Source organism: Acomys russatus, chromosome 31 (assembly GCF_903995435.1).
Source record: "Acomys russatus chromosome 31, mAcoRus1.1, whole genome shotgun sequence".
Taxonomy (NCBI): Eukaryota; Metazoa; Chordata; class Mammalia; order Rodentia; family Muridae; genus Acomys; species Acomys russatus.
This window is the reverse complement of record NC_067167.1, coordinates 5,894,611-5,921,065: the sequence shown is the minus strand read 5'-3', so window position 1 is coordinate 5,921,065 and position 26,455 is coordinate 5,894,611. Positions and strand designations below refer to the sequence as shown.

Genomic DNA, 26,455 nt, shown 5'->3' with positions numbered 1-26,455 from the left:
GCAATTGATTAAATCTGAAAATGGAAAAGGTGCTCTTCCCCAGGGAAAGGAACAAAAATATTGTAAGTATAATCTAAAATGCAAAAAAAAACTATTAAGGTTCAATTAAGCGATTTATCCCTATATTTTTGACAAGAATGTGAATCTGGTCTTATCAAAATAAAATAACACTTTGGGAAGAAGATACACCCTAACAGCCCTGCACTGGAAGCCAAGATGGAGAAGACCTCCACAGCCACCATGACCTTCCCCTTAGTGCTATGGTAGACAGGAAGAAAGGTGACCCATACACTGCAGAACACCAGCATGCTGAAGGTCAGGAATTTGGCTTCATTGAACCTGTCAGGCAGATTTCTTGCCAAGAAAGCCACGGTGAAGCTTCCCAGAGCCAAGAAGCCCAAGTATCCCAGTACAAGGTGGAATGCAATTGCTGAACCTTTGTTGCACACAATTATGATCAGCCCATGTTCAGAGTGTGTATCTGTGTCAATGAAGGGTGGTGATGTTACCATCCAGATTCCACAGAGAACAAGTTGGACAAAGGTACAGATGGGAATGACAAAGTTAGGTGCCCCTGATACCAGCATCCATCTCATTCTTCTTCCTGGAGTAGTCAGCTTGAAGGCCAGGATCACAGTAATTGTCTTGGCTAAGACACTGGACAAGGCCACTGTGAAAAGGACTCCAAACGTGGTTTGCTGTAGGATGCAGGTGCCCATGTTGGGATGCCCAATGAAGAGCAAGGAGCAGAGGAAACAGAGTGTGATGGAGATCAATAGGATGTAGCTTAGAGTGCAGTTATTGGCTTTCACAATGGGCGTGTCATTATATTTCACAAAAGTACCAAGTACAAGAGATGTGAGGATAGAGAAACACATGGACATGCAGGCCAGAGCCATCCCCAGTGGGTCTTCAAAAGCCACAAAGGACACACGTCTTTGCAGGCAGTGTGTGTGCTCTGTGTTGGCATACTGGTCATCTGGGCAGCTCACACACTGCTCCATATCTGTAGAGATCATTAACAACAAACCATAATAAAACTTTATCATTATATACATAATCATTTAGTATCTGTATTAATCAGAGGATACCACAGTAAATGATTTGTAGTTATGCAACAATTTTTAATCTTTTTTTTTTGTTGTAAGAAGCAGTGAGATCAGGATGCTCCATAGCAATCCATCCTTGGTAGTGTACCATACCACTTTCATGATAAAGGGAGAAGTAGAGATCCTTATTGTTATATCTAACCTTCCCATCCATGAAAGTTTATAAAAATAAGAAAAACAATTTGTCAGTACCTTATCCATAGTAATATAAAATATCTATTATTAGTTAATTACTCAAAACTTAAATTTATTATGTACAGATTTGTAGACTCTGTTTGTGGTGGTTTGAGTGAAAATAGCCCAATATACTCAGAGACTTAAATGCTTGGTTACAAGGGAATAGCACTATTAGAAATGATCGGGTTATATTTTCTTGTCTGAGTTGGTTTTACACAGTTGGAATAGGTGTGTCACTGCAAGAGAAATTGTGGCAGATGGTGGGCTCACGGATTTCTAAAGCTCCAGTCACCCACCTTGTCCCTCTCTTCCTTTTGTGTTAGGATCTGTAGGTGGAACACTCCATCACTTCTCTGGGACCATGCATGGCTTCATGTTGCAATACTCTCTACACTATGATAAGGGATAATGTCTGAAAATGTATTCAAGCCCCAATTAAATGCTTTCTATCATAACTGCTGTCATAGTCAAAATATTGTTATGATAGGCCTGAACATGCTGCTACTTGGTAAAATATGAACTTTGCAACTTTGGATTGCAAATGCAGTTGAATGCTTTAAGTGAGAAATAACAGGCAATACTAAGAGAAGCATAGAGGATCACACTTAGGAATATTTTAATTATGTAGGACAAGCTCAAAATGTTTGAGAGGGGAAAATATTATTAAACAGTCTAGAGACTTAATATTTTGAGTTATACCTTTTTCTGAAAAATTTTCTGCCTTAGGCCAAGTTGAATAGTTTTTGATGAAATGTTTTGCCTGAGAAAATGTTAAGATGGCTTAGTTTTGACTATCTCATATGGTTATTAGTGGTCACTCCTATACACAACAATAATGAAAAGGAGCTAGGACAGCAAGGAAAAATTCAAAATGTATAGTTTGAGGATAAGGAGAGCAGCAAGAAGTGTAATGGAGCTAAGTACAGAGCTCAAGGCATTGAAAGGTTTAAAAAGAATCCTGATGCTAAATGGACTCATTTGAGTGGGAAGCTCAGAGCAAGACCCACTGAGCTAACCTTCCTATTTGTGAAAGAAATGGGATGAGAAACTTAACCTATGGAAGATATCATCCAATATAAAAAGCTGTTGGAAATGTATTTAAACAAAGGGCCAAGTTTTAGTTCCAATAATCAGAGAACCTTGGAAGCTTTGGCCACATGGTTCTGATTTTAGAGTAAAAGATAGAATTAAGGGATTGTGAAATCTCCCACCCTAACTAGGAAAGCCAGTAAACCAATTTTTTGTCAGATATTTAAATGTGTGGAAGCCAGGAAAGGCTATTGAGTAAAGCTATGGATGTGAAGACTGGGATTTAATAGAAATCCCTGGATTTTTGGAGATATCGGAGTCATGAGATACCTGCAAAGGAAAGCTGAAGATAGGGGTTTAAACTAGCCCCAAACAGAAGTTTGCTGCCATCAACAAAAACGGAACAAGTAGGGGATGTGAGGAGTGTCTTGACATCCCACATGGAGATGCAGACTTTGAAGTTCTCTCTGCTGAATTTGGATCTGTCTTTGGATTCCACAATGTGTCCTCTCTTTGCTTTGGCTCATCCCTTTTGAAATGGTAGTATGTGTTCAGTGTCATAGTATCTCGGCAATGTGGAAGCAATGATATGCTTTATTATTTTGCTTTACAAGGAGTTACAGTTAAGAGATTGTCATGAGCCTCAGAAATGACTGTAAACTTTGGAAATTTAAACAGTGTTGAGACTGTGATAGATCGTGAGTAGTTTTGAAGTTGGGCTGTTTCTGTGTTATGATGTGGCTTCAGGCCTATGAGTCCAAAAAAGTTGTACATGGTGATTTGTGTAAGTGTAACTCTCTGCTTGATCAATAATGAGTAGCACTATTGGAAATGATTACAAGATGTTGCCTTTTGGTAGTAGAAGAGGCCTTGTTTCAGATAATGTGTCACTTAGAGTGGGGCTTTTGATGTTAAGATATCAAGCAGGCCCAGTGCTTCTCTCTCTGTTCCTGCTGCCTAAGTATATGGATATAAATCATTCTCCAGAACCATATCTGCCTGTGTGTTGCCATGTTCCCTGCCATCACAAGAACAGACTAAGCCTCTGAAAGTTGAAGCAGGCCCCAATTAAATACCTTCTTTTAAAGGAATTATTATATTCATTGCATCTCTTCACAGCATAAATCACTGAATAAGGCATCGCATCTAGATTAAAAAGCCAGCCAATACAATGCATTGTGCACATTGGCTCATACCCTTGGTCTGTATCTCCATATAGCAAAAGGATATAAAATTCCCTTATGCACATACTGTTTGCATAAAGCAATATTTCCAATAAAGAAGCTGTACATCTCATGTAAGAAAATCCACTTCAGTGTAAGTTCATCACCTCAACAATTAACATAAGGATTTGGAAAGAAGACATTTGTTTTTCAAACTAATATCCATTCCTATGATGTCTGGTATATGAACTTCTTTATATTAATATATACTTTTGTTCTTGTCATTACTCATATATTAGAAACAAAAATCATAACTACTCATGGATTTTGTATATCAGAGCACAAAATATAAGTTGTTATTAATCATTTTATTTTAAATCAATGGATATATATATATATATATATATATATATATGTATATATAATGTATCTGTAATGTATCTGGATTTACTCTTCCTCTCTATTCCATTTGCTGTCAACTTGAGAATAGAGGGGATATGTAGTATTGCTTCAAGTGATGGTATTGGAAGGTGGTTAAGGAAGAAATTGAAGGGGAATTTCAATTAAAATATATTTAAATTGGGTAAAATTCACGTGTGCATGAGGCATGCATACAAGCGTATCCATGGCTGTGTGTGTAATTTTTGCATGTCAATGAGAGACCACATGCATCTTTGGATGTATTTGCTGTTCAAAAGACAATCACCAGCTGCTTTTCTTTGCTGACTACTCTTTGTGGTGACGTCCCTTTTCATTCCCAACTATATATTCCAAGCTAACTATCATGCAACATGATGCATATTTTGGATCCTTCCTTCCCTTCTCAGCAGCGTGTGATTACTGAGGAAATCTGCCACATCTTTGCGTGCATTTGGGAATGTGCACTCTTGTCCTGATTCTTGCACAGCAGTTGCTTCCTTCTATGAGCTATTCTCTAATATCTTAAATTCATTTTATTAAACAACAGCAAGATTATGAGCTGGGTGCTAGAAGAACAAGATTATAGACTGGTCATGGAAATTTAATTTATAGAAAAAAAATCAAAGAAGATTAGACATATGCGTATCAGTATTGTGTACAAAATTTTCTGGTAGAATACTAGTTACAAACTTTTATTAAACATATTCTGGAAAATATAAGATATGTAACCATGACAATATGAGCAAAATGTGTGGTTTAAGGAAGGCAGTGCATGTTCATTCCATTGTCCATAATATGCTTGATATCAGTACAATGATACACATAGTTTCTGTCTTCAGTTTCCTTTCATGCCCTGTTAAAGTCTTAGTTTGGATAAAAGAAGATAGTCAATTTCAACAATTTCTTCTGCACACAATTACATACCTGTTTCATTAGACACTTCATTCTCTAGGCACTGGACACAATCAAAGCAGCATTCTGCCGATTGTTCCTGATATAATTTCCTGAATCCAGGAGTGCATGCCACACTGCATGTAGAAGTAGGAACCTAAAGCAGATGGAGTAAGAATTGGTAACAGAGATGGATTATATAAATTCTCCTATTATCCTGCATTACCTTATTCCAGCATTTGAGCATGTCATCTAAACCTATAATGAACTTGAAGGCCAAAAAATAATTAGGACATTAGGTAGCATTCTATGTGTCAATGAATGTGTAAGGAAATAAGATTTCGTTCTTCCAAAAGTGGAAAGCGATTATGTCTCATTTGTACAGGAGAAACATCCAGAATGGAAGACCAACAGACCAGGCTCTAAGATCAACAATTAATGAATGGGACATCAGGAAACTGAAAAGCTAATGTAAGGTAAAGGCAGTGTACACAGAACAAAACAACAGCCCATAGTGGAAAAGATTTTTACCAAACCTGCATCCAACAGAGGGCTCATATCTAAAATATATGAAAGAATTCAAGACACTAAACACCACCAAGCCAAATAGTCCAATTAAAAATGGAGTGCGAACTAAACAGATAATGCTCAATAGAGGAATATTGAATGCTGAGAAACACCTAAAGAAGTGCTCAATATCCCTAGTTGTCAGTGAAATATAAATCAAAACGACTTTGACATTCCACCTAAATACATCTCCAAATGGCATGGATCAATGACTCAAGTGACAACACATGCTAGCAATGACGTGGAGAAAGCGGAACACTCTTCCACTGAGGATGTGAGTGCAAACCTGTACAACCACTCTGGAAGTCAGTATTGTACTTTCTCAGAAAACTGGGAATAGTTCTACCCCGAGATCCAGCTACACCACTCCTGGGCAAATATCCAAAACATGCTCCACCATATGACAAGGGCAGTTGCTCAACTGTGTTCATAGCAGCCTTATTCATAATAGCCAGAATCTGGAAACAACCTAGATGCCCTTCAACCGAAATATGCATAAAGAAAATGTGGCTCATCTACACAATGGAATACTACTCAGCTTTAAAAACAAAGAAATCTTGAAATTTGCAACAAATGGGTAGAACTAGAAATGATCATACTAAGTGAGATAACTGAGACCCAAAAAGACATCCATGGCATATGTATCAACACAGATAACCTCTGAGAAACTCCACCAAGCAGGAGATAGGGACAGTTACTGAGAGAATTGAAGCTGGACGCGGGGCAGAGTGCTGAGAGTGTAGCTAGCAGTGGGGGAAAGGAAGGTCTGTGATGGACCAGTAGCTATACAGGGAGGCCAACAAGGCCTCTGTTTGGAAGCATAGGGGGGGTCTCCACAGACTGATGATTCAGTCAGTGACAACGCATGCAAAGAACTAAGAACCCTTTTTCAAATGTAGCCAAATAACTGCGGTTTTCCACATTGGGAAAAGGGGGAAACTGCTGCTAAACTTCTGCTATGCACTCGGGGGCCCACTACTTTGCCTCCGCCCCTTAGCAAGATTGTGTAGCGGGCACACAGTGGAAGAGAAGGCAGACTACCCTGGGGATAGGCTGTTCCCAGAGGTCTAGAGCAGGGGAATAAGCAGAAGAGGGAGGGAGGGTGGCAATGGGAAGACGAGAGGGAGGAGATAACAAATAGGAGGTAAAATGAATAAATTATAATAAATAAAATATACACTTAAAAATCTGAACAGAGATGAGGGTTGCTGCAGACACAGATAAACAAATCAAGAACCATGAATGGTGAGGATCTACACACACAGCTCAATTGTAATACATAGACAGCACAGTCTCTTCGTGGGTCCCACAATATAGGGAGTATGGAACACCTCTGACATGGACTTGGGCCTCCTAAAGTTTTTCACTTACCCCCTGTAGGGTGGCCTTGAGAAGCCACAGAGGAAGAGGTTATATGTACCACCAGTGACACTGGATGAACTGAATTCAGGTGTTAGAGGAGGGGAGCTTCCCTTTCTAAGGACTAGGGGAGGGATGGGAAGAGGATGGGATTGGAAGGCATTAAGGGAGGGGGCTGCAATCAGGATGTAAAGAATTCAAAAGAATTCAAACTGCTAACCCCACTACATGGGAATAGCTCTGAGACTGGCTGAGATACGAATGTATATGCATGGACAAGGCTTCATGTTGGTCACAGATCCTCTGAGACTTATTGCTAGTGGCCATTCTTAGGATACCATGAAGGAAGATTTTCAGATGTCTTACTTCTGCTTATACAATGAGCAGAGAGTCAGGCTTAATAGCTCTGTATATCCCCCACACCTCATATAATTATAATGTTAGAACCGTGTAATGCTTGTGAGAAATTACATTTTCAGAACATAAGAACCAGACACCGATGCTGGATCAAACCTGAAAGAATTCATCTCTCTCAACACGCGCCCTACTGACATCCTGAATGCCCTGTGTTCCACCCTCAGGCGCCTCAGTTGCTGTTACCCATCATAATTGGATAGCTGTTAGAAATCTTCTGATGCCAATTTGTCCAACATTTCAGTCTGTCCCTTATAGCATTTCTATTAAGCCTGGAATCTTTCAATGTTTAGAAACTGGACCACAAATGTAATCCCTGGCTTGGTTAACCATTTTCACCAATTTTGGGGGCCCCTTCTGAGGTATTATTTGCCCCAAATCAGCCTGAAGAAACCTTAAGGGACTGGTGTCCTGTTTCCTCTAAGGGGGATCGGGTAGGTTCTTGTTTGTTGTTTTGGTCTACAGATCATTGTTTTCATTATGGGATAGCTATAAGTTATTATTGGTCTTATACAGAGAGACAACAAGGTTGGACTTGGAGATATCTTTCGTAGGTAATGTTGTAGGTGCTAAAGAGAAGGAAAGGGGACTATAGAAATACAGAGGGAGGATAGAACAAAGGTAGATGGTTGAACCTACTCCTTAACTCAAGGCCTTAATTGTTACTCACAAAAAAGGTTATTTTCAATTCACTAGTATAGAATCTTGTATATACATGCAAATCATGGTCATGTCAAATACCAGTCTAATTTTGTCACAAAAATATATATTCAAGGTCTAACATATAGACATGATTCTATAGATTTACAAAGTAAAATAGTTAAATAAGGTCTTCAAAAGTCTCAAAGGCCTACAGAATATGGCATTTGCTTTTTATCCTGGTTTTTTGTTTGTATGTTTGTTTATTTGTTTTGTTTCTAGACAGGGTTTCTCTGTGTAGCCTTGTCTGTCCTGGACTCACTGTAGCCCAGGCTGGCCTTGAACTCACAGCAATCCAAGTCCCTCTGCTCCAATGTGTTAGTAATAATGGTATGTGCCACCCTGCCCAGCCAGACTATGGTATTTAAATAAATTTTTATTATTTTAAAGATTCTTTGACAACAAGACAAGTTAACTTCTGGCAACACTGAGCTGAACTCAAAGGAGATGATCAACATCAAAGAACCTCTTTGTCGAGTTGCCTTCAGAAGTGGCAAACAAGTTTCTGGGCAAAATGTCCTTCTTTTTGTGACAGACAGAATTCTTCCTAAAAATGGGCAAGCTTAGATGCAGGCAGGGTTGACGGCTGAGTGATGCCTCAACAAGGTAAGCACGTCTTCAATAGTTCCTGCCTCGCAAAAAAAAAAAAAAAAAAAAAAAAAAAAAAAAAAATGTCTAGCAGAGATATTGGGCTAGAAGGCCAAAGATGATGTCCAAGGTTATAGAAAGTGTTGAGTCACAGTTCAGGCAGTAAATTTTCTTGTTCATTTTTTCATTTAAGAGGTTGCGAACCTGTACTTCTGGTTCACTCAGGCATTTAAGTTTTATTCCTTCTAAGGTCTCTGATAGGGGTTGAAGATCATATAGTTTATTCTTACAATCAAGTTTAGTTGGTTATGTGAGAAGATATTTTAAGATCAAGATAGATGATTTAAGTAGATTTAGATTAAGATGATTTAGTAGAGATAATATATATATATATATATATATATATATATATTGATTTTCATTCAGAAATGTAGACTACACAAGATAAAAAAGATGTTTACTTCAAGTTTGACAGATACAAAGGGCCAAATTACTATGACTGTAACAATTATATGACTCATGATTATCTTATGCTTCTTCCTGCTGTATGTAGTTTATTTTATTAGTGTGTAATAATATAAATGTGTATGTTAAAAAAGAAAAGTAATTAAATAATTTTTAAAAGCTTTCTTTTTTCCTAAATTGATCCACCAGGTATACTTAAGTAGAACAAATTGTTCTTAAAGGCTTTATAGAACAAAAATAAGAACAATGAGTTGGGTGGAGGAGCAAGCATGATGGAACAGTGAAAATTATGGATGAACATAAACAAAACACATTGTTGGAGACCCTTACACACTTGAAAAATTGTAAACTTATAATGAAAGTCTACGATATAGAGAAATGTTTCTGTAAACAATTACATAATAATGTGGATTATAGTATAAAAGTATACACATATAATTACAAAACTTCATGGCTTATACCTTATCACATATTTTGACAATTTAAATATTTTTTATTCTAATATATATATTCTAATATATATACAGTATGGGTGAAGTGGAATGTCATATTAGGTGTTCAGGGAAGCCAGAGGCAAATATCCTCATGACCTGCATTTATAAAAAACTTGTGAGTCATCAAACATGGATGCTGAGAACTGAGCTTGAGTCCTTTGCCATCATTCCAATGCCACAATTTTTATAACATAAAAATATGCATAATTAAAGTTATGTGTACATACCAGTGTTCCTCCCATGGACCACTCTAAATCTTCAGATATATGCAATTGTTGTCTTTGTGGGAAGTAAGGAGAATAGCTTCCTATTTTCACTTTTAATCCAAAACCTTGTGGAAAATTCCAAATGTTGAAAATGTCATAATCTGCACACAATTTTTTTCTAGAATTCATGTTCACTAGTTCTCCAACAGGATTAATAAATACGATGCTCTTCAGAATAGAAGCCACCTAAATGAGATGCATCATTAGATAGTTACGTATACCTACCCAGGAAGGCCAAGTGACATTGTGAATGTTCAACAATTTGCAATATAGCCTAGAAAAGACATTTATGTCGATGGTTACTTATCCAGTGAAAAAAACAAGATATCTCATAGGTAATTAAGTTATATTATACTAAATTCCTATGTTTTATGGTGCAAAATGTCAGAAAATATTTACCAAGTATTGAGTAACAAAGATCAAGAGATCTTTACATTCATTACTTGTGTGAAAGATGTCAATACACCAACTAAATAATTCCAGATATCAAGTGTGTGTGTTGTATGTTTCTCTCTCTGTGTGTGTGTGTGTGTGTGTGACTGTTTGTGTGTGTGTGTGTGTGTGTGTGTGTGTGTGTGTGCAGGAAAACTTTTTTAAAGGAGAAGCCAAAATCTGAGAGAATAAGAGGCCTGGAATCTGTGGGCTGGAAGATAGGTAGTGCGTAAATCATGTAACTGATGTGTACATACATAAGATACAACTATAAGATTTCATGAAATCATTATCCATGACATTGGTCAATAGATATTTCTTCTTGAGGAATAAATTATATTCTAGTTGTCACTTGTATACTTTGTGATAGAAATTTTAGTTATATTTCTCATAATGAACTCATTTGGTGAAAGGCTCAGATGGATTCTCAAAAAAAAAAAAATGAAGAATCTTCATACTTGCTGTCTGTGTGACCCACATTTTGATTAATAAAAAGCCATTCCTCTTGGGGAGGGGAGAGGAGATAAAGACGTGGCTAAGATTCCTGGCCAAAGGAGAGAGACAGGAATCCTGGGAAGAAGAAGAAGAAGAAGAAAAAGAAGAAGAAGAAGAAGAAGAAGAAGAAGAAGAAGAAGAAGAAGAAGAAGAAGAAGAAGAAGAAGAAGAAGAAGAAGAAGAAGAAGAAGAAGAAGAAGAGGGACCTGAAGAGGTCCTAAGAGAGAGGAGAAAATGGCGGCCATGGGTTATATGGAAAAGAAACAAATGGCCAATATGGATGGAGATTTGGCCAATATGAAGAATATTAACCTGTATTTGAGATAATGGATGGGAGGCAGCTTGATAGAAATTATTGGAAGCAGATGGCATGGGAGTCGGGTATACATGCCCCACTACCAAATCCCACTATGGAAAATAGTTTAGAGGATTAATGTCTGATCTGGTCCAGGTTAACTAAGGCTATTTTAAAATATAACAAGTATCTGTGTCTTAAGTGAATGCTAGTCAGACATACTAATATTACTGATAATTTAATAACCAGAATCTTGTGTAGTATATCTATCCACATAAAAATTTTATATTTGGGAGTTTTGAAGTTCAGAAGGCCTTCTATTCAAAGAAAAATCCATATGATCATTTGTGGGGCTATTTTGAAATATCATAACTTAAGCATAATCAATATAAGATAATTTACCTGTTGACAGTCATAGAATATTCCTATGAGTTCTGCTATTTCCTGAGATTCTACTTGCAGAAGAATGACTTCATGGTAGGCATGGGCCACAGCATAAACAGCATTGTATAAATTGTAACCTGCTTCACTCAGATCCATAGTAAATTTATGCTCTGATAACCATCTCAAAGAAGTGTTGAATGAACAATGATTCATTGTGCTATAGTTGGTACAGGAAATTGAACAGTTAAAATGATTCCACTTCTGTCTCATCTGTGAAATGTCTACTGGGTATTTGGAAGTGTTCATTGATTCCATAAAATTTCTAAATTTAGAAATATCACCATGGTGATGTGCAAAAGTGATAGTCCCATGGAAAGGGTCGAGGTTGAAGTCTTCTTTACATGTGATGACATCCCATTGTGAGGTGGTGACCCAGATTCTCCGTACACCTAAATATACCCATCTTCTGAAGCTAGCTTCTAGGGTAGAGTTCATTTCACCATAAATGATAACAACCTTTGCTGTGGATGTCATGATTTGTTTCTCATATATTACACCTCTTGTCACATATAACTGCATATTATCTGGGATCACATTCTCAAAAGATAAACAGACTCCACTAATTTGCATCTCTTCTCTCAAATCTGAGAGAAACTGGATGCCCTGGTCATCATCAGAGATGACCAAACCTATCCAGTACCATGAAAAATAAAGCATCAAAGAGACCATGGCCTGAGTCAAACATGTATCCTTGTGTGCTATCTGGTAGACATGGGGAAACTGGGCATTGTCATTCAGAATAGAAAGAAATGGTCCAAAGAAAATCTGAAGGATGAAAAACAGAAGAAGCTATGTGAGGAATATGATTTGTTGGAAGTTCTTTCTTAGATATAAGTTGTGTTACTCACCATCCAGAACTCCTATAAAGGACAATAAGATCACTTTCTAAAGGCACTATATTCTTCCAATAGAATTCTTTAATGTTTCTGACATGATTGTATGTTCAGCCAAAGTTTTTGTGTTTGTCCATTTCACTCATTCTTTGTAGTACAAGGAAATATTAGTGATGTATGAATACCGTGTGCTTTGATTCTTTAGAATATACAGATCAGCACACACAAACCCATCCTGCCCATTCATTCTCTGTCATAGCTTAGGGTTAGCATAGATAAATTTTACCTCTCCTTTTTAATCACACAGCCTCACCTTTGGACTTCTAAAAAAAATCGCCAGTTTTAAAGATGTAGTCCATGATGGTCCTGTAAGTCCTACATCACATACAGTTATTCCACAGATATAATTAGGAAATGTATGATTACTGGTTTTTGGTGAAATGTATTTATCAATTACATCCCATGTTTCAAAACAGATACCAACAGGAATGCTAAATAACAGAGACACGTTGGGTAAAATGTAGGAGTTCTTGTTGATCTCATCAGTAGCAAAAAGCAGTACAAGGATAAACTCATATTTCCATGTTGGTATTCTAAAAGGAAACAGAAGATCATTATGGAGAATATTGCAAAAATGAAAAATCCAAATGATCATCCTGCATGCATTAACCAAGTCACAGAAAGACCCACATTGTATACATTTACTTATAATTGGGCACTAGCCCAAAAGACATGTCCCATGAAAGTCTTCACTTACCAGAAGATTGGAATAAATGTGAGGACTTCCTATTGGGACTCTAGGTGAGAGAAATATGTGAATATGGGCAACTAGAAGGATCCAGATGGTCCTAGAAACCTACAAGAACATCATGATGGATGGATCTCGACCCAGGCGGGACTACTCAAACTATTGTACTAACCAAGGACAATACCTGCAGTAAACATTGAGATCCGCCTCAGATCTATCCAATGGATAGGACATGATCCACAGTTGTGTGGGGAGCAGGGACTGACTCTGACATGAACTCTGATGTCCCATACTTGACCATTTCCCCTTGGTGAGGAGGCCTGGTGGCACTTAGAGTGTGGATAAGCAGGCTACAAGATGAGACTTGATAGCGTGTGACAATATGGTGGGGTAAAATGTCCCCTTCTGTCACAGACCTAGGGGACAGGAATAGGGAGAAAGAAGGATGGAGGGCAGAACAGGAGGGTATGTGTAAAGGGATAACAATTGAGTTGAAATCTGAATAAACTAATTAAATAAAAAACATTAAAACAAGAAATTGGAGGGTTCTCATACTGGCAACTTATAAGCACACCTGAAAGCTCTAGAACAAAGAGAAGCAAACACAGCCAATAGGAGTAGAGAACAGGAAATAATCAAACACTTGGCTGAAATCAGTAAATTAGAAACAAAGATGACATTACAGAGAATCAATGAAACCAAGAGCTGGTTTATCATTATATACTCCATATATGTATTGATTATGTGCAATCTCCTAAATTCTGTATGATTTGTAAATGTTTGCTTAAATAAATAATGCATTTAAGTATAGGCCATGTTTATATTTTTAATAGGGCCATTAATGAAAATTTTCATTGTTCTCCCTGCAAGAGGGAGTATGAAAGATGAGACAACAGAAAAGCAAATACTGATGGTGTAAGCTGAAAAATAATAATGTGAAGCCACCATAAGAATTAAAGTGGGCACAGTGGGTAAGAGTTGTAAAATACATTTTATAAAATCCACATGAGATGCAATTGAAATGATATGTGGCATGCGAATCAGAGGCTAAAGAAATCACAGAAATGGTCAATATGTAGATAAATAAAGCCCAGGCACATTATATGTACAAAGTTGATGAATTTCAATACTTTTCCCCTTTTCTCTATGCTGTGCAGTCACCACTGTTAAGTTCTGACACTTGGGATATAAGAACTTCATAAACAAATTGAGAACACCTCATTTTCAAGTGGGAGTACATTAGTACTCCTAAATTTTCCCTAATGTTACATGTTTTCACTAATTAATATGAATATTTATGTCTTTCATATTAATCATGCTGCAAATCTGTAACAACATATGCACAAGTGAAACAAAATAAAATTGTGGAGACATTGAATCTTATAGCTGATTTTTTCCATACTTATTGTCAGTTCCAGAATGACATTAGGGACTGGTATAGATTATTAAAACAATGTATATGGAGACTCGATCTTGCGGCGCCGGCACTGAGCGGGCCCCCGCCACCGGAGCGCCCCGGAGGGCCCCGGGCGGCCGAGATCGACCTCTCCACCGCCAGGCCCGCGCCACAGGAGCCCCGCGGAGCCACCGCCGGGGATGGAGCCCAGGTTTTTCACTTCTCTGTTAAAAAAAAAAAAAAACACCTGAGGAGCTGGTCCAAGATGGCGCCGACCATTAAGCAACGTATCTGATCTACTCTGAGGAGACCAGAGACATAAGAGGAGCAACAGATTGCTGGACTTTGAGAATTGTAGGTGAGTGGGGCCCCAAAGGCTGCAGACCAAACAGGGGGCCTACCCCCTGGGTCAAGCAACATCCCGGAGGTGCTAAACGCACTCCCCAAACTCTGAAACGGAATCCACATGCAAACTGCAGCCTGTATATAAAGCACCAACTCGCTGTTTGGGGAGGGGTTTTTCCAGAGTCCCCAGGCAGAGGAGTCTCAGTGAAGAGGGTGAATCTGTCCTAGGATTCCTCCTTCCACACCACCCCAAACTGCAGAGGTCACCGCCTAGGCCGACTGAAAACACAGGCGACGGGACCCAACAGAGACAGTTATAGTGGGACTACAGCTTGCTGGCCATCCGGGGCCAAACTTAACCCCAATCACAGCGGACTGAGTCTGCAAACAGCGGCAGTGAGAAATCAGCTTGAACTGCTTCCACAGACCCATCGGGAGACGTGGGTCTTGCCTAGAGCTATAGCTGAACTTATTAGCCCTGCGGGAAGATCTGGTTTCGCCGGCTTTTCCCAGAGCTCTGCAACCCTATTGTTCCTACCCAGCCGCAAGGCACTGGTCCTATGTTCCTCGCTCCCCGAATGAGAGAGCCCAACGGGAGATCCTGACCCAAGCAAGGCAGGCACTCTCACATTATCGGGAGACGAGAAGTGGATGGGTTGTGTTTGCAGAGTCTAATTGCTGTCCTAGAGTGTGAAGGGACCATCATACCCTGGCAGGAAGGTTTGGTTCCGTGAGTGGCTGCCAGAGCACTGTAGCACCAGTCTTACTAACTGCCAAGCCACAAGGCCCAGGCTCCGTGCTCCTTGCTCCCTGAACGAGAGCCCAGTGGAGATTCTGGCCCGAGCAAGGCAGGCACTCTCACTTAATCGGGAGAAGAAAAGAGGGTCTTGCTTGCAGTGCCTAATTGCTGACCTAGAGCAACCTTGGTCCCTCCAGGCATATAGTACTGGGAGAGGTTGGGCACTGCTACAGGGTATAGAGGCAGAGCTAAAAGACAGCTACACCCCCCAGAAGATCTGATCTTCTTGGGGTTTTGACTACAAACCACAGGAAGGTCAGGCAGCTGGGATCAACCTACTCAGCCAGAACGTTTGTGTGCGGACCTTATTCTAGGTCCCAAGATGGCTGATCTGAATTACAGCAGTAAAGTCCAAACAGATATCTACTTTGGCTGGCTCAGCCTGGAGCCCAGGGGGCAGAAGAAAATCACCAGGAGTGAAACCGGATCACCTACCTGTTCCAGAAAAATACACCCTGATCCCCACAGGCAAGAGCACCTGACCTATAATCAGTCATCAATTAAACCACTCTCAACCAGCCAAGGTCACTACAAAAGTCCTTCCAACATCAGAGCCATCAAAATGACAAGAGGACAGCGAAAGAATGCTATCAAAAACCAAAACACTTTGACATCTCTGGATCCCAACATTCCCAAGGAAAACAACCTAGAGAACCTAACAGCAATGGATAGTCAAGAAAATGACCTCAAGTCCTTAGTAAAGAAGATGATAATGGAAGAAACAATAGAAATCTGTAAACAAATGCAGGAGGAGGCAAACAAGAGGGCTGAAGAGTTAAAAGAGTCATATAAAGAGGCACTTGAAGAATTTCAGAAAAATATAAATAACCAGACGATGGAAATCATTAAAACAGTCCAAGACATGAAGATAAAAATGGAAGCTATGATGCAGGAACACACAGAAGAAAAACGTGATCAAGAGTCTGAAAAGAAGAAAGCAAGCATCTCAGAGGTGGGCTTATCTAACAGATTGCAAGAAATGCAAGAACGAATATCGGGACTTGAAGACACAATCACAGAACTGGAAACAACCATTCAGGAAAATGTAAATCTGAAAAGTTCCTAACACAGTCCATTCAAGAACTAAAAGACCACATGAAAAGAGGAAACTTAAGAATAATAGGGGTACAGGAGAGACAGGACAGCCGACTCCACAGCCCAGAACACATCTTTAATCAAATAATGGAGGAAAATTTTTCCCAATTTGAAGAAAGAGATGCATATGAGCATACAAGAGGCCTACAGAACACCAAATAGAATAGACCTGAAAAGAAAATCTTCCCGCCACATAATAATAACAACACAAAATATACAAAACAAGGAAAAAATATTGAAAGCAGCAAGAGAAAAAGGCCGAGTAACATACGAAGCAAAACCTATCAGAATTATTCCTGACTTCTCAGCAGAGTCCATGAAAGCCAGAAGGGCCTGGTCAGAGGTGCTGCAAACCCTAAGAGAACACAGATACCAGGCAAGACTACTATATCCAGCAAAATTATCAATAACCATTGACAGAGAAGACAAGTTATTTCATGACAAAAACAAACTCAAACAGTACCTAGTCACAAATCCGGCTTTACAGAAGCTACTAGAAGGAAAATTCCACCCCAACTGGTCAAACTACAACCAAAACTATATAGGAAATAGGTAAATATACCATTGCAAAATCACAACCTCACAAAATCTCAACTGTTACAAATACCAAAATGAAGGGACTTACCAATCACTGGTCATTAATATCTCTCCAACGTCAATGGTCCTCAACTCTCAATAAAAGACGCAGACTAATGGAATGGATGCATAAACATGACCCAACATTCTTCTGCATTCAGAACACACCTCAACCACAAGGACAGACATTGCCTCAGAGTAAAATGTTGGGGAAAAATAATTCCAAGCAAATGTTCACAAGAGCAAGCTGGGGTAGCCATTCTAATATATAATAAATAGACTTTCACCAAAATTATCAAACGAGATGAGGATGGTCACTTGTACTCGTCAAGGTAAAGTCAACCAAGAAGACATCACAATTTGAACATCTATGCTCCAAATACAAGGGCTTCCACATTTGTAAAAGAGTTATTAACAAAGCTTGCCCCACTCATTGATACCCACACATTAATAGTGGGAGACTTCAACACCCCTCTTTCACTCAAGGATAGGTCTTTGAATAAAAAAATAAGCCAGGAAATAACCTCATTAACTAATGTCATGAATCAAATGGATCTAACAGATATCTACAGAACTTTCCACCCAAATGCAAAGGATTATACCTTTTTCTCAGCACCCCATGGAACATTCTCTAAAATTGATCACATAGTTGGTCATGAAGCAAACCTCAATAGATACAAGAAGATTGAAATAATACCTTGTATCTTATCAGCTCACCATGGTCTAAGGCTGGACTTCAACAACAACAGAAATAGCAAAAAACATACTAACACGTGGAAACTAAACAACTTTCTACTTAAAGACACATGGGTCACGGAAGAAATAAGGGAAGAAATAAAAGACTTCCTGAAATTCAATGAAAATGATGGAACAACATACCCAAATTTGTGGGACACATTGAAAGCAGTGCTAAGAGGAAAATTCATAGCACTAAGCACCTTCAAAAAGAAAAAGGAATCATCCCACATAAACAACCTAACAACACATCTGGAAGCTCTAGAAAAAAAGAAGCAGAAACACCCAAGAGGAGTAGACGCCTAGAAATAATCAAACTCAGGGCTGAAATCAATAAATTAGAGACAAAGAGAACAATCAAAGATCAACAAAACCAAGAGCTGGTTCTTTGAGAAAATTAACAAGATAGACAAACCGTTAGCCAATCTAACTAAAAGACAGAGAAACACTATCCAAATTAAAAAAATAAGAAATGAAAAGGGAGACATAACAACAGACACCAAAGAAATACAAAGAATCGTAAGAACCTACTTTAAAGGCATTTATGCCACAAAATTCAAAAATTTAAGGGAAATGGACAAATTTCTCGACCGATTCCCTTTGCTGAAATTGAACCACATCCAGATAAACAAATTAAATAGCCCTATTTTGCCTATAGAAATAGAAGCAACCATTGATAGTCTCCCAACCAAAAAAAAAAAAAAAAAAAAAAAAAAAAAAAAGGCCCAGGGCCAGATGGTTTCAGTGCAGAATTCTACCAGACCTTCAAAGAGGAGCTAATACCGATACTATTCAAGCTATTCTAAAAGATAGAAATGGACCGAATGTTTACCAAATTCCTTCTATGAGGCCACAGTCACATTGATACCTAAACCTCACAAAGATCCACAAAAAAAAGAGAATTTCAGACCAATTTCTCTTATGAACATTGATGCAAAAATACTCAACAAAATTCTTGCAAAGCGAATACAACAGCATATCAAAGACATCATTCACCATGACCAGGTAGGATTCATTCCAGGCATGCAGGGATGGTTTAACATATGGACATCTCAATGTAATCCACCAATATAAACAAGCTGAAAGAGAAAAAACCACATGATCATCTCTTAGATGCAGAAAAAGCATTTGACAAAATCCAACAACCCATTTATGTTCAAAGTTCTGGATAGATCGGGAATACAACTCACTTATCTAAACAAAATAAGGACATATACATCAAACCAACAGCCAACATTAAATTAAATGGAGAGATACTCAAGGAAACCCTCTAAAATTGGGAACCAGACAAGGCTGCCCCCTGTCCCCTTATCTCTTCAATATAGTTCTTGAAGTTCTAGCCAGAGCAATAAGAAAGCAAAAGGAGATCAAGGGGATCCAAATGGGAAAGGAAGCAGTCAAATTATCCTTATTTGCAGATGATATGATAGTGTATATAAGTGACACCCGCAAAATTCCACCAGAGAGCTTCTACAGCTGATAAAAACACCTTCAAGCAAATGGCAGGATACAAAATAAACTCAAAAAAGTCAGTATCTTTCTGTATACAAATGACAACAGGCAGAGGAAGAAATTAGGAAAACTACTCCCTTCACGATAGCCACAAAACATATAAAATATCTAGGAGTAACTCTAACCAAGCAAGTGAAAAACTTATTCAAAAAAAACTTCAAACCTCTGAAGAAAGAGATTGAAGATGACATGAGAAGATGGAGGGATTTACCTTGTTTATGGATTGGGAGAATCAACATAGTAAAAATGGCCATTCTACCAAAAGCAATTTACAGATTCAACACAATCCCTATCAAAATACCTACAAATATGTTGAAGATATTGAAAGATCAATTCTCAAATTCATATGGAGAAAATAAAAAACCCAGAATAGCAAAAACAATCCTATACAACAAAAGATCCCTCCGGAGGAATCTCCATACCTGATCTCAAGCTGTACTACAGAGCAACAGTAATTAAAACAGCATGGTACTGGCAAAGCAATAGGCTGGTGGATCAATGGAATCAAATTGAAGACCCAGAGATGAATCCACACACATTTGCTCACCTGATTTTTGACAAAGAAGCCAAATCCATTCAATGGAAAAAGGATAGCATCTTCAACAAATGGTGCTGGTCTACTGGATGTCTACATGTAGAAAAATGCAAATTAGACCCTTATTTGTCACCATGCACAAAAATCAAGTCCAAGTGGATTAAAGACCTCAACTTAACTTAAAACCAAGAGACATTAATTCAGTTAGAATGAAAAAGTAGGGAAGAGCCTGGGACACATAGGCACAGGAAACAAATTCCTGAACAGTAACAAACCCACAGCCCAGGTCTTAATGTCAACAATTAATAAATGGGACCTGAGAAGCTTCTGTAAGGCAGGTGACACTGTCAAGAGAACAAAATGACAGCCTACAGAATGGGAAAAGATCTTCACCACCCCTTCATCTGACAAAGGTTTAATATCCAAAATATATAAAGAACTCAACAAATTAAACACCACAAAACCAAACAACCCAATTGCGAAATGGAGCTTGGAACTTAACAGAGAATTCTCAACAGAGGAATATCAAATGGTTGAGAAACACTTAAAGAAATGGTTGTCCTCGTTAGTCATCAGAGAAATGCAAATCAAAACAACACTGAGATTCCATCTTACACCCATCAGAATGGCTAAGATCAAAACTCAAATGACACCACGTGTTGGCAGGGTGTGGAGAGAGAGGAACACCCTTCATTGCTGGTGGGAATGCAAACTAGTACAACCACTTTGGAAGCTCTCTGATGCTTTCTCAGAAAAATGGGAATAGGGCTTCCTCAAGACCAGCCATTCCACTCCTTGGAGTATACCCAGAAAATGCCCTAACCACATAACAGGGACATATGCTCAACCATGTTCATAGCTGCTCTATACTAATAGCCAGAACATGGAAGCAGCCTAAGTGTCCCTCAGTAGAAGAATGGATTAAGAACTGTGGTATATTTACACTATGAAATACTACTCAGCTATTAAAACGAGGAATTCCAAAATTTTGTGGAACAAATGGATTGATCTAGAAATTAGCATAATGAGTGAGTTCACCCAGAAGCAAATAGAGACAAACGGTAATGTACTCGCTTATATCAAAACACTAGTCAAAGGGATATGTACCATGAAATCTTTACTTACCAAGGAAAGTGGGGTCAAGGAGAGGAGATCCGATTGAGACTTAGGCAAGAGTAACATGGAAGAAAGAGGAAATAGTAGGACCCACAGGATCTTGGAAACCTACAAGAAGAACTTTATGACAGGCAGATCTGAATCCTGGGGTCCTCCTCAAACTAAGGCACTAGCCAAGGAGAATATAGGCAGTAAGCTTCGAACCCCTACCAAGACCTAGCCGACGAACAGGATATTCTCCTCCGTTGAGTGGAGAGTGAGATCTGACTCTCACACAAACTCGCGTGCCCCTTTTCTGACCATGTCCTCTGGATGGGGAGACCTGCTGTCACTCAGAGGAAGGATAGCAACTTACCAAGAAGAGACTTGATATTCTGAGAGCATATATAGGGGGAGGAGGTCTCCCTCAGTCACAGACATAGGGGAGGGGAGAAGGGGAGAAATTGGAGGGAGGGAAGAATGGGAGGAAGCAGGGGAAGGGCTAACAATCGAGATGTAATATGAATAAATTAATAAAACAAACAAACAAAAAACAATGTATATGTATTTTCACAAATATGTATGTAATATTCCACATATAATCACACATTTTTCTATGTATGAAAATCAACCCTATTGTTAAAGATCAAAATTAAGTAACCTCTTTTTAAAGACCTTTAGGAATACATGCTGATGGAAGAATTCTTGGCCCTTGACACTGGAAGAGACACAGTGGTGCAGCCTCTTCACACTGAACTCATGCCAGTGGTGTGGATTGTGTTTTCATGTCAGATCATGAGACCTTGTGCAATAACAACTTTGAACATAAGGTGGTGATCCATGAGGCAGAGAAGTGAAATCTGAATTTCTCACCTTACAGCTTAGTGAATTGGAGTATAACATAAGAAGTCCACACTACAATGAAGTGCACTTGAAAATAATGATGAATAAGGGAGAAATGTTTCTGTAGTTCTTCTAATGTTACTGAGGGAAATACAGGACAGAAAACATCAGAGTTTCTCTGCACAGGCAAACATTTTTAATCCATGACATTCATGAGGGAATGAAGAAGTTAATGACTTTAGTGACTTACTTAAAATCAAGGATTCTGTTATAAAAATCTTCTTCTATAGGTTCCTGAGATGTGAAAAGAACAAAATTACAGTCCGTCCGTAAATCTCCATCATCATCTTCATTGTGCTTTATTCTCCAAAAGCAGATGGGGTCTGTCAAACTGAACAAGATGAGAGAAAATTTCAGAAGCAAGAAGGAAATAATGAAAGCATGCAGCTTCCTCATGTCTGCCAAAATCTAAGACTGAGCAGAGGTGAATACAGCTTCTCATGCAGACAAACATCACACACACACAGCTCTATGAATCTCTGTTATTACTGTTACAGACTGCAGGGGGCATATTTATATCCCCTAGTTTCCTTCTGCCCATTCTGTGTCATTCTCCCTTGATACAGCTGGAAAATCTTGGCCTCAGGATCTGGATCTGAGATCTGAAATATTTTCATCACAATAGGTCAGAAAACATGTTATGAAGAGCATGTTCTCCAGCCCGAGGTGACATGATTTCATTCACATTATTGCATAATTTCCCCTGGCACAATTTTCTCTTGGGCAGTTGTGGTTCCCAGGCTTTTGTGAGTACCCACATGCATGACCAAAATTGACAATCATTTCAGTAGATTTCATATGAACTTTCATAAGATAAGAGGTGAGATTATAAATGTCCCATGCTATTGAGAGGTATTATTGAATTATGGGACAACATTGTCCTGTTTTCCACGATAGCGAATGGTATTCTTAAATATAGTATCCAGCCTAAATCATATCTCCTTCAATGTGATGCTTATATGCTAATGTATTCTAGTCACATGTGCAAAATATCACAAAACTACCTCAGTTCAATTTCCACTGAAAGACTTATTATCTTGCCAATGCCAGAATATTTGTGAAATATAGTGACTTAACACCAGCCAAGTCCAATATCCATTCAAATACAGATCTTCACAGTCAGACTGAGTTCTAAAACATGAAAACATGACCTCCATTATTCATTCCTCATCTTCAGTGTCTGGTAGTGAAACACTACTTTACCCAGAACAGTTGTTTCCTCCATACTTGCCCCTCTTGCTTAGTAAGATATATATCATATCTAATTTCCTTATATAGTCTTTTCTTTTAGGGCTTTGTCTATAGAAAGAACCTTTGTCTTTGTTTACAGACTCTGGTGTCCTTAGTTTGATCACTTCCCCTTGGTGGGGAAGCCTGGCAGTTGACAGAATAAGGGGAAGCAGGCTATCCAGATGAAAGTTGATGGGGTGTGGTCATATGGTGGGGGAAGATTTCTCCTTCTGTCAGAGATCTTGAGGAGAGCAATAAGGTGGGAGAGTGGAAACAAGAAGATACAAGGGGAGGATCCAAGATGGCGGCGAGCAGTGTGGACCCTGTTTGGAGGCTCCAGTGAACAATTCAGGGAATTGCACAGATTTCTGAGCCAGGAACACCGAGGTCCGAACATCACGGCAGCGGGAGTGCTCCATGGTTCGGAGGGACCAGGGTGCGGAGGACCTGCATGCCCCTGCACACGGGAGGAGCGTGGAAACCTCACAAAGACTCAACAAAGAAAGAGAATTTCAGAACAATTTCTCTTATGAACATTGATGCAAAAATACTAAATAAAATACTTGCAAAATAAATACAAGAATACATCAGAGATATCATTCATCATGACCAAGTAGGCTTCATTTCAGACATGCAGGGTTGGTTTAATATACAGAAATCCATCAATGTAATCCACCATATAAACAAACTGAATATAAAAACCACATGATCATCTCCTTAGATGCAGAGAAAGATTTGATAAAATCCAACACCCATTCATGTTTAAAGTTTTAGAGAGATCAGCGATAAAAGGCAGATAGCTGAACATAATAAAGGCTATATACAGCAAGCCAATAGCCAAAATCAAAGTAAATGGTGAGATACTCAAGGAAATTCCTCTAAAATTGGGAACAAGGCAAGGCTGCCCACTCTCTCCATATCTCTTCAATATAGTACTCAAAGTTCTAGCCAGAGCAATAAGACAACAAAAGGAGATCAAGGGTATCCAAATGGGAAAGGAGGAAGTCAAATTATCTCTATTTGCAGATGATATGATAGTGTACATAAGTGACCCTCAAAATTCCACCAGAGAACTCATAAAGCTGATAAACACCTTCAGCAAATTGGCTGGATACAAAATTAACTCAAAAAAAAAAAGTCTGTGGCCTTCCTATACACAAATGACAAGCTTGCAGAGGAAGAAATTAGGAAAACCACACCCTTCACATTAGCCACAAGCAATATAAAATATCTAGGAGTTACCCTAACTAAGCAAGTGAAGGACTTGTATGAAAAAAGTTTCAAAACTCTGAAGAAAGAGATTGAAGATGACCTTAGAAGATGGCATGATCTTCCTTGCTCATGGATCGGGAGAATTAACATAGTAAAAATGGCCATCCTACCAAAAGCAATCTACAGATTCAATGCAATCCCTATCAAAATACCTACACAATTTTTAAAAGACATTGAAAGTTCAATTCTGAACTTCATATGGAAAAACAAAAAACCCAGAATAGCTAAAACAACCTTGTACAATAAAAGGTGCTCCAGAGGATTGAAGATGACCTGAGAAGATGGAATGATCTTCCTTGCTCATGGATCGGGAGAATTAACATAGTAAAAATGGCCATCCTACCAAAAGCAATCTACAGATTCAATGCAATCCCTATCAAAATAACTACACAATTTTTAAAAGACATTGAAAGTTCAATTCTGAACTTCATATGGAAAAACAAAAAACCCAGAATAGCTAAAACAATCTTGTACAATAAAAGATGCTCCGGAGGAATCTCCATACCTGATCTCAAACTGTACTATAAAGCAATAGTACTTAAAACAGCATGGTACTGGCACAGCAACAGGCTGGTTGATCAGTGGAGTCGAATCGAAGACCCAGATATGAATCCACACACATATGGTCACTTGATTTTTGACAAAGAAGCCAAATCCATTCAATGGAAAAAGGATAGCATCTTCAACAAATGGTGCTGGTCTAACTGGAGGTCTATGTGTAAAAAAATGAAACTGGACCCATATTTGTCACCTTGCACAAAACTCAAATCCAAGTGGATTAAAGACCTCAACATAAAACAGAGACACTAAGCCACTTAGAAGAAAAAGTGGGGAAGAGCCTGGAACATATTGGCACAGGAGACAACTTCCTGAACAGAACACCAACGGCCCAGGCCTTAATGTCAACCATTAATAAATGGGACCTCATGAGGCTGAGAAGCTTCTGTAAGGCAGGAGACACTGTCAAGAGAACAAAGCGACAGCCTACAGACTGGGAAAAAATCTTCACCAACCCTACATCTGACAAAGGTCTAATATCCAAAATATATAAAGAACTCAAGAAATTAAACACCACCAAACCGAATAACCCAATTAAGAAATGGGGCTTGGAACTAAACAGAGAATTCTCAACAGAGGAGTATCAAATGGCTGAGAAACACTTAAAGAAATGCTCAACCTCCTTAGTCATCGGGAAATGCAAATCAAAACAACTCTGAGATTCCATCTTACACCCATCAGAATGGCTTAAGATCAAAATTCAAGCGACACCACATGCTGGCGAGGATGTGGGAGAGAGGAACACTCCTTCATTGCTGGTGGGAATGCAAACTAGTACAGCCACTTTGGAAATCTATCTGGTGCTATCTCAGAAAAATGGGAATAGGGCTTCCTCAAGACCCAGCTATTCCACTCCTTGGAATATACCCAGAAGATGCTCCAGCACACAACAAGAAAATTTGCTCAACCATGTTCATAGCAGCCTTATTCATAATAGCCAGAACATGGAAACAGCCTAAGTGTCCCTCAGTAGAAGAGTGGATAAAGAAACTGTGGTACATATACACTATGGAATACTACTCAGCTATTAAAACAAGGAATTCCCAAAATTTGTGGATAAATGGATTGAGCTAGAAATGATCATAATGAGTGAGTTAACCCAGAAGCAGAAAGAATCAAATGGTATATACTCACTTATATCTGCATACTAGCCCAAGGGGCATGTCCCACGAAAGCCTTCACTTACCAGGAAACTGGGACAGAGGGGAAGGCATCCTATTGGGACTCTAAATGAGAGACGCATGGGAGAACAGCAAAATAAAAGGATCCAGAGGGTCCTAGAAATCTACAAGTAGAACAATATGATAGGCAGATTTGGGCTCAGGGGTCCCGCTCAAACTAAGGCACCAGCCAAGGACAATACAGCAGGTAAACTTTAAACCCCTTCCCAGATCTAGCCAATGGTCAGAATATTCTCCACAGTTGAGTGGAGAGTGTGATACGACTTTCTCACGTACTCTGGTGCCTCACATTTGACCATGTCCCCTGGAGGGGGAGACCTGGTGGCACTCAGAGG

General features: G+C 38.9%; 1 protein-coding gene across 2 annotated transcripts; it reads right to left on the bottom strand.

Moving 5' to 3' along the window:
• Positions 1 to 101: 101 nt before the first annotated feature.
• LOC127212782 (vomeronasal type-2 receptor 116-like) lies at positions 102 to 22,275 on the bottom strand. 2 transcript variants are annotated; one of them, XM_051172934.1, is made up of 7 exons: positions 22,070 to 22,275; positions 12,454 to 12,733; positions 11,266 to 12,072; positions 9,603 to 9,827; positions 4,823 to 4,946; positions 4,185 to 4,187; positions 102 to 1,006 (listed from the first exon to the last, which is right to left on the bottom strand). In XM_051172934.1, the coding sequence occupies exons 1-7, from the start codon at positions 22,273 to 22,275 to the stop codon at positions 102 to 104; spliced, it is 2,550 nt and encodes an 849-aa protein (XP_051028891.1). The 2 variants fall into 2 exon arrangements, with proteins under 2 accessions (XP_051028891.1, XP_051028892.1); XM_051172935.1 differs by lacking the exon at positions 4,185 to 4,187.
• Positions 22,276 to 26,455: the final 4,180 nt, after the last annotated feature.

Bases quoted from the DNA above. Each gene is read 5' to 3' on its own strand.
- LOC127212782 (XM_051172934.1), bottom strand. From the start codon at position 22,275: ATGAGGAAGCTGCATGCTTTCATTATTTCCTTCTTGCTTCTGAAATTT. The intron at 12,073-12,453 runs GTGAGGCTGTGT...TTCATCCTTCAG, and splicing joins TTTTTTTTAGAAGTCCAAAG to ATTTTCTTTGGACCATTTCT. The intron at 9,828-11,265 runs GTAAATTATCTT...CATCTCATTTAG, and splicing joins TATTCTATGACTGTCAACAG to GTGGCTTCTATTCTGAAGAG.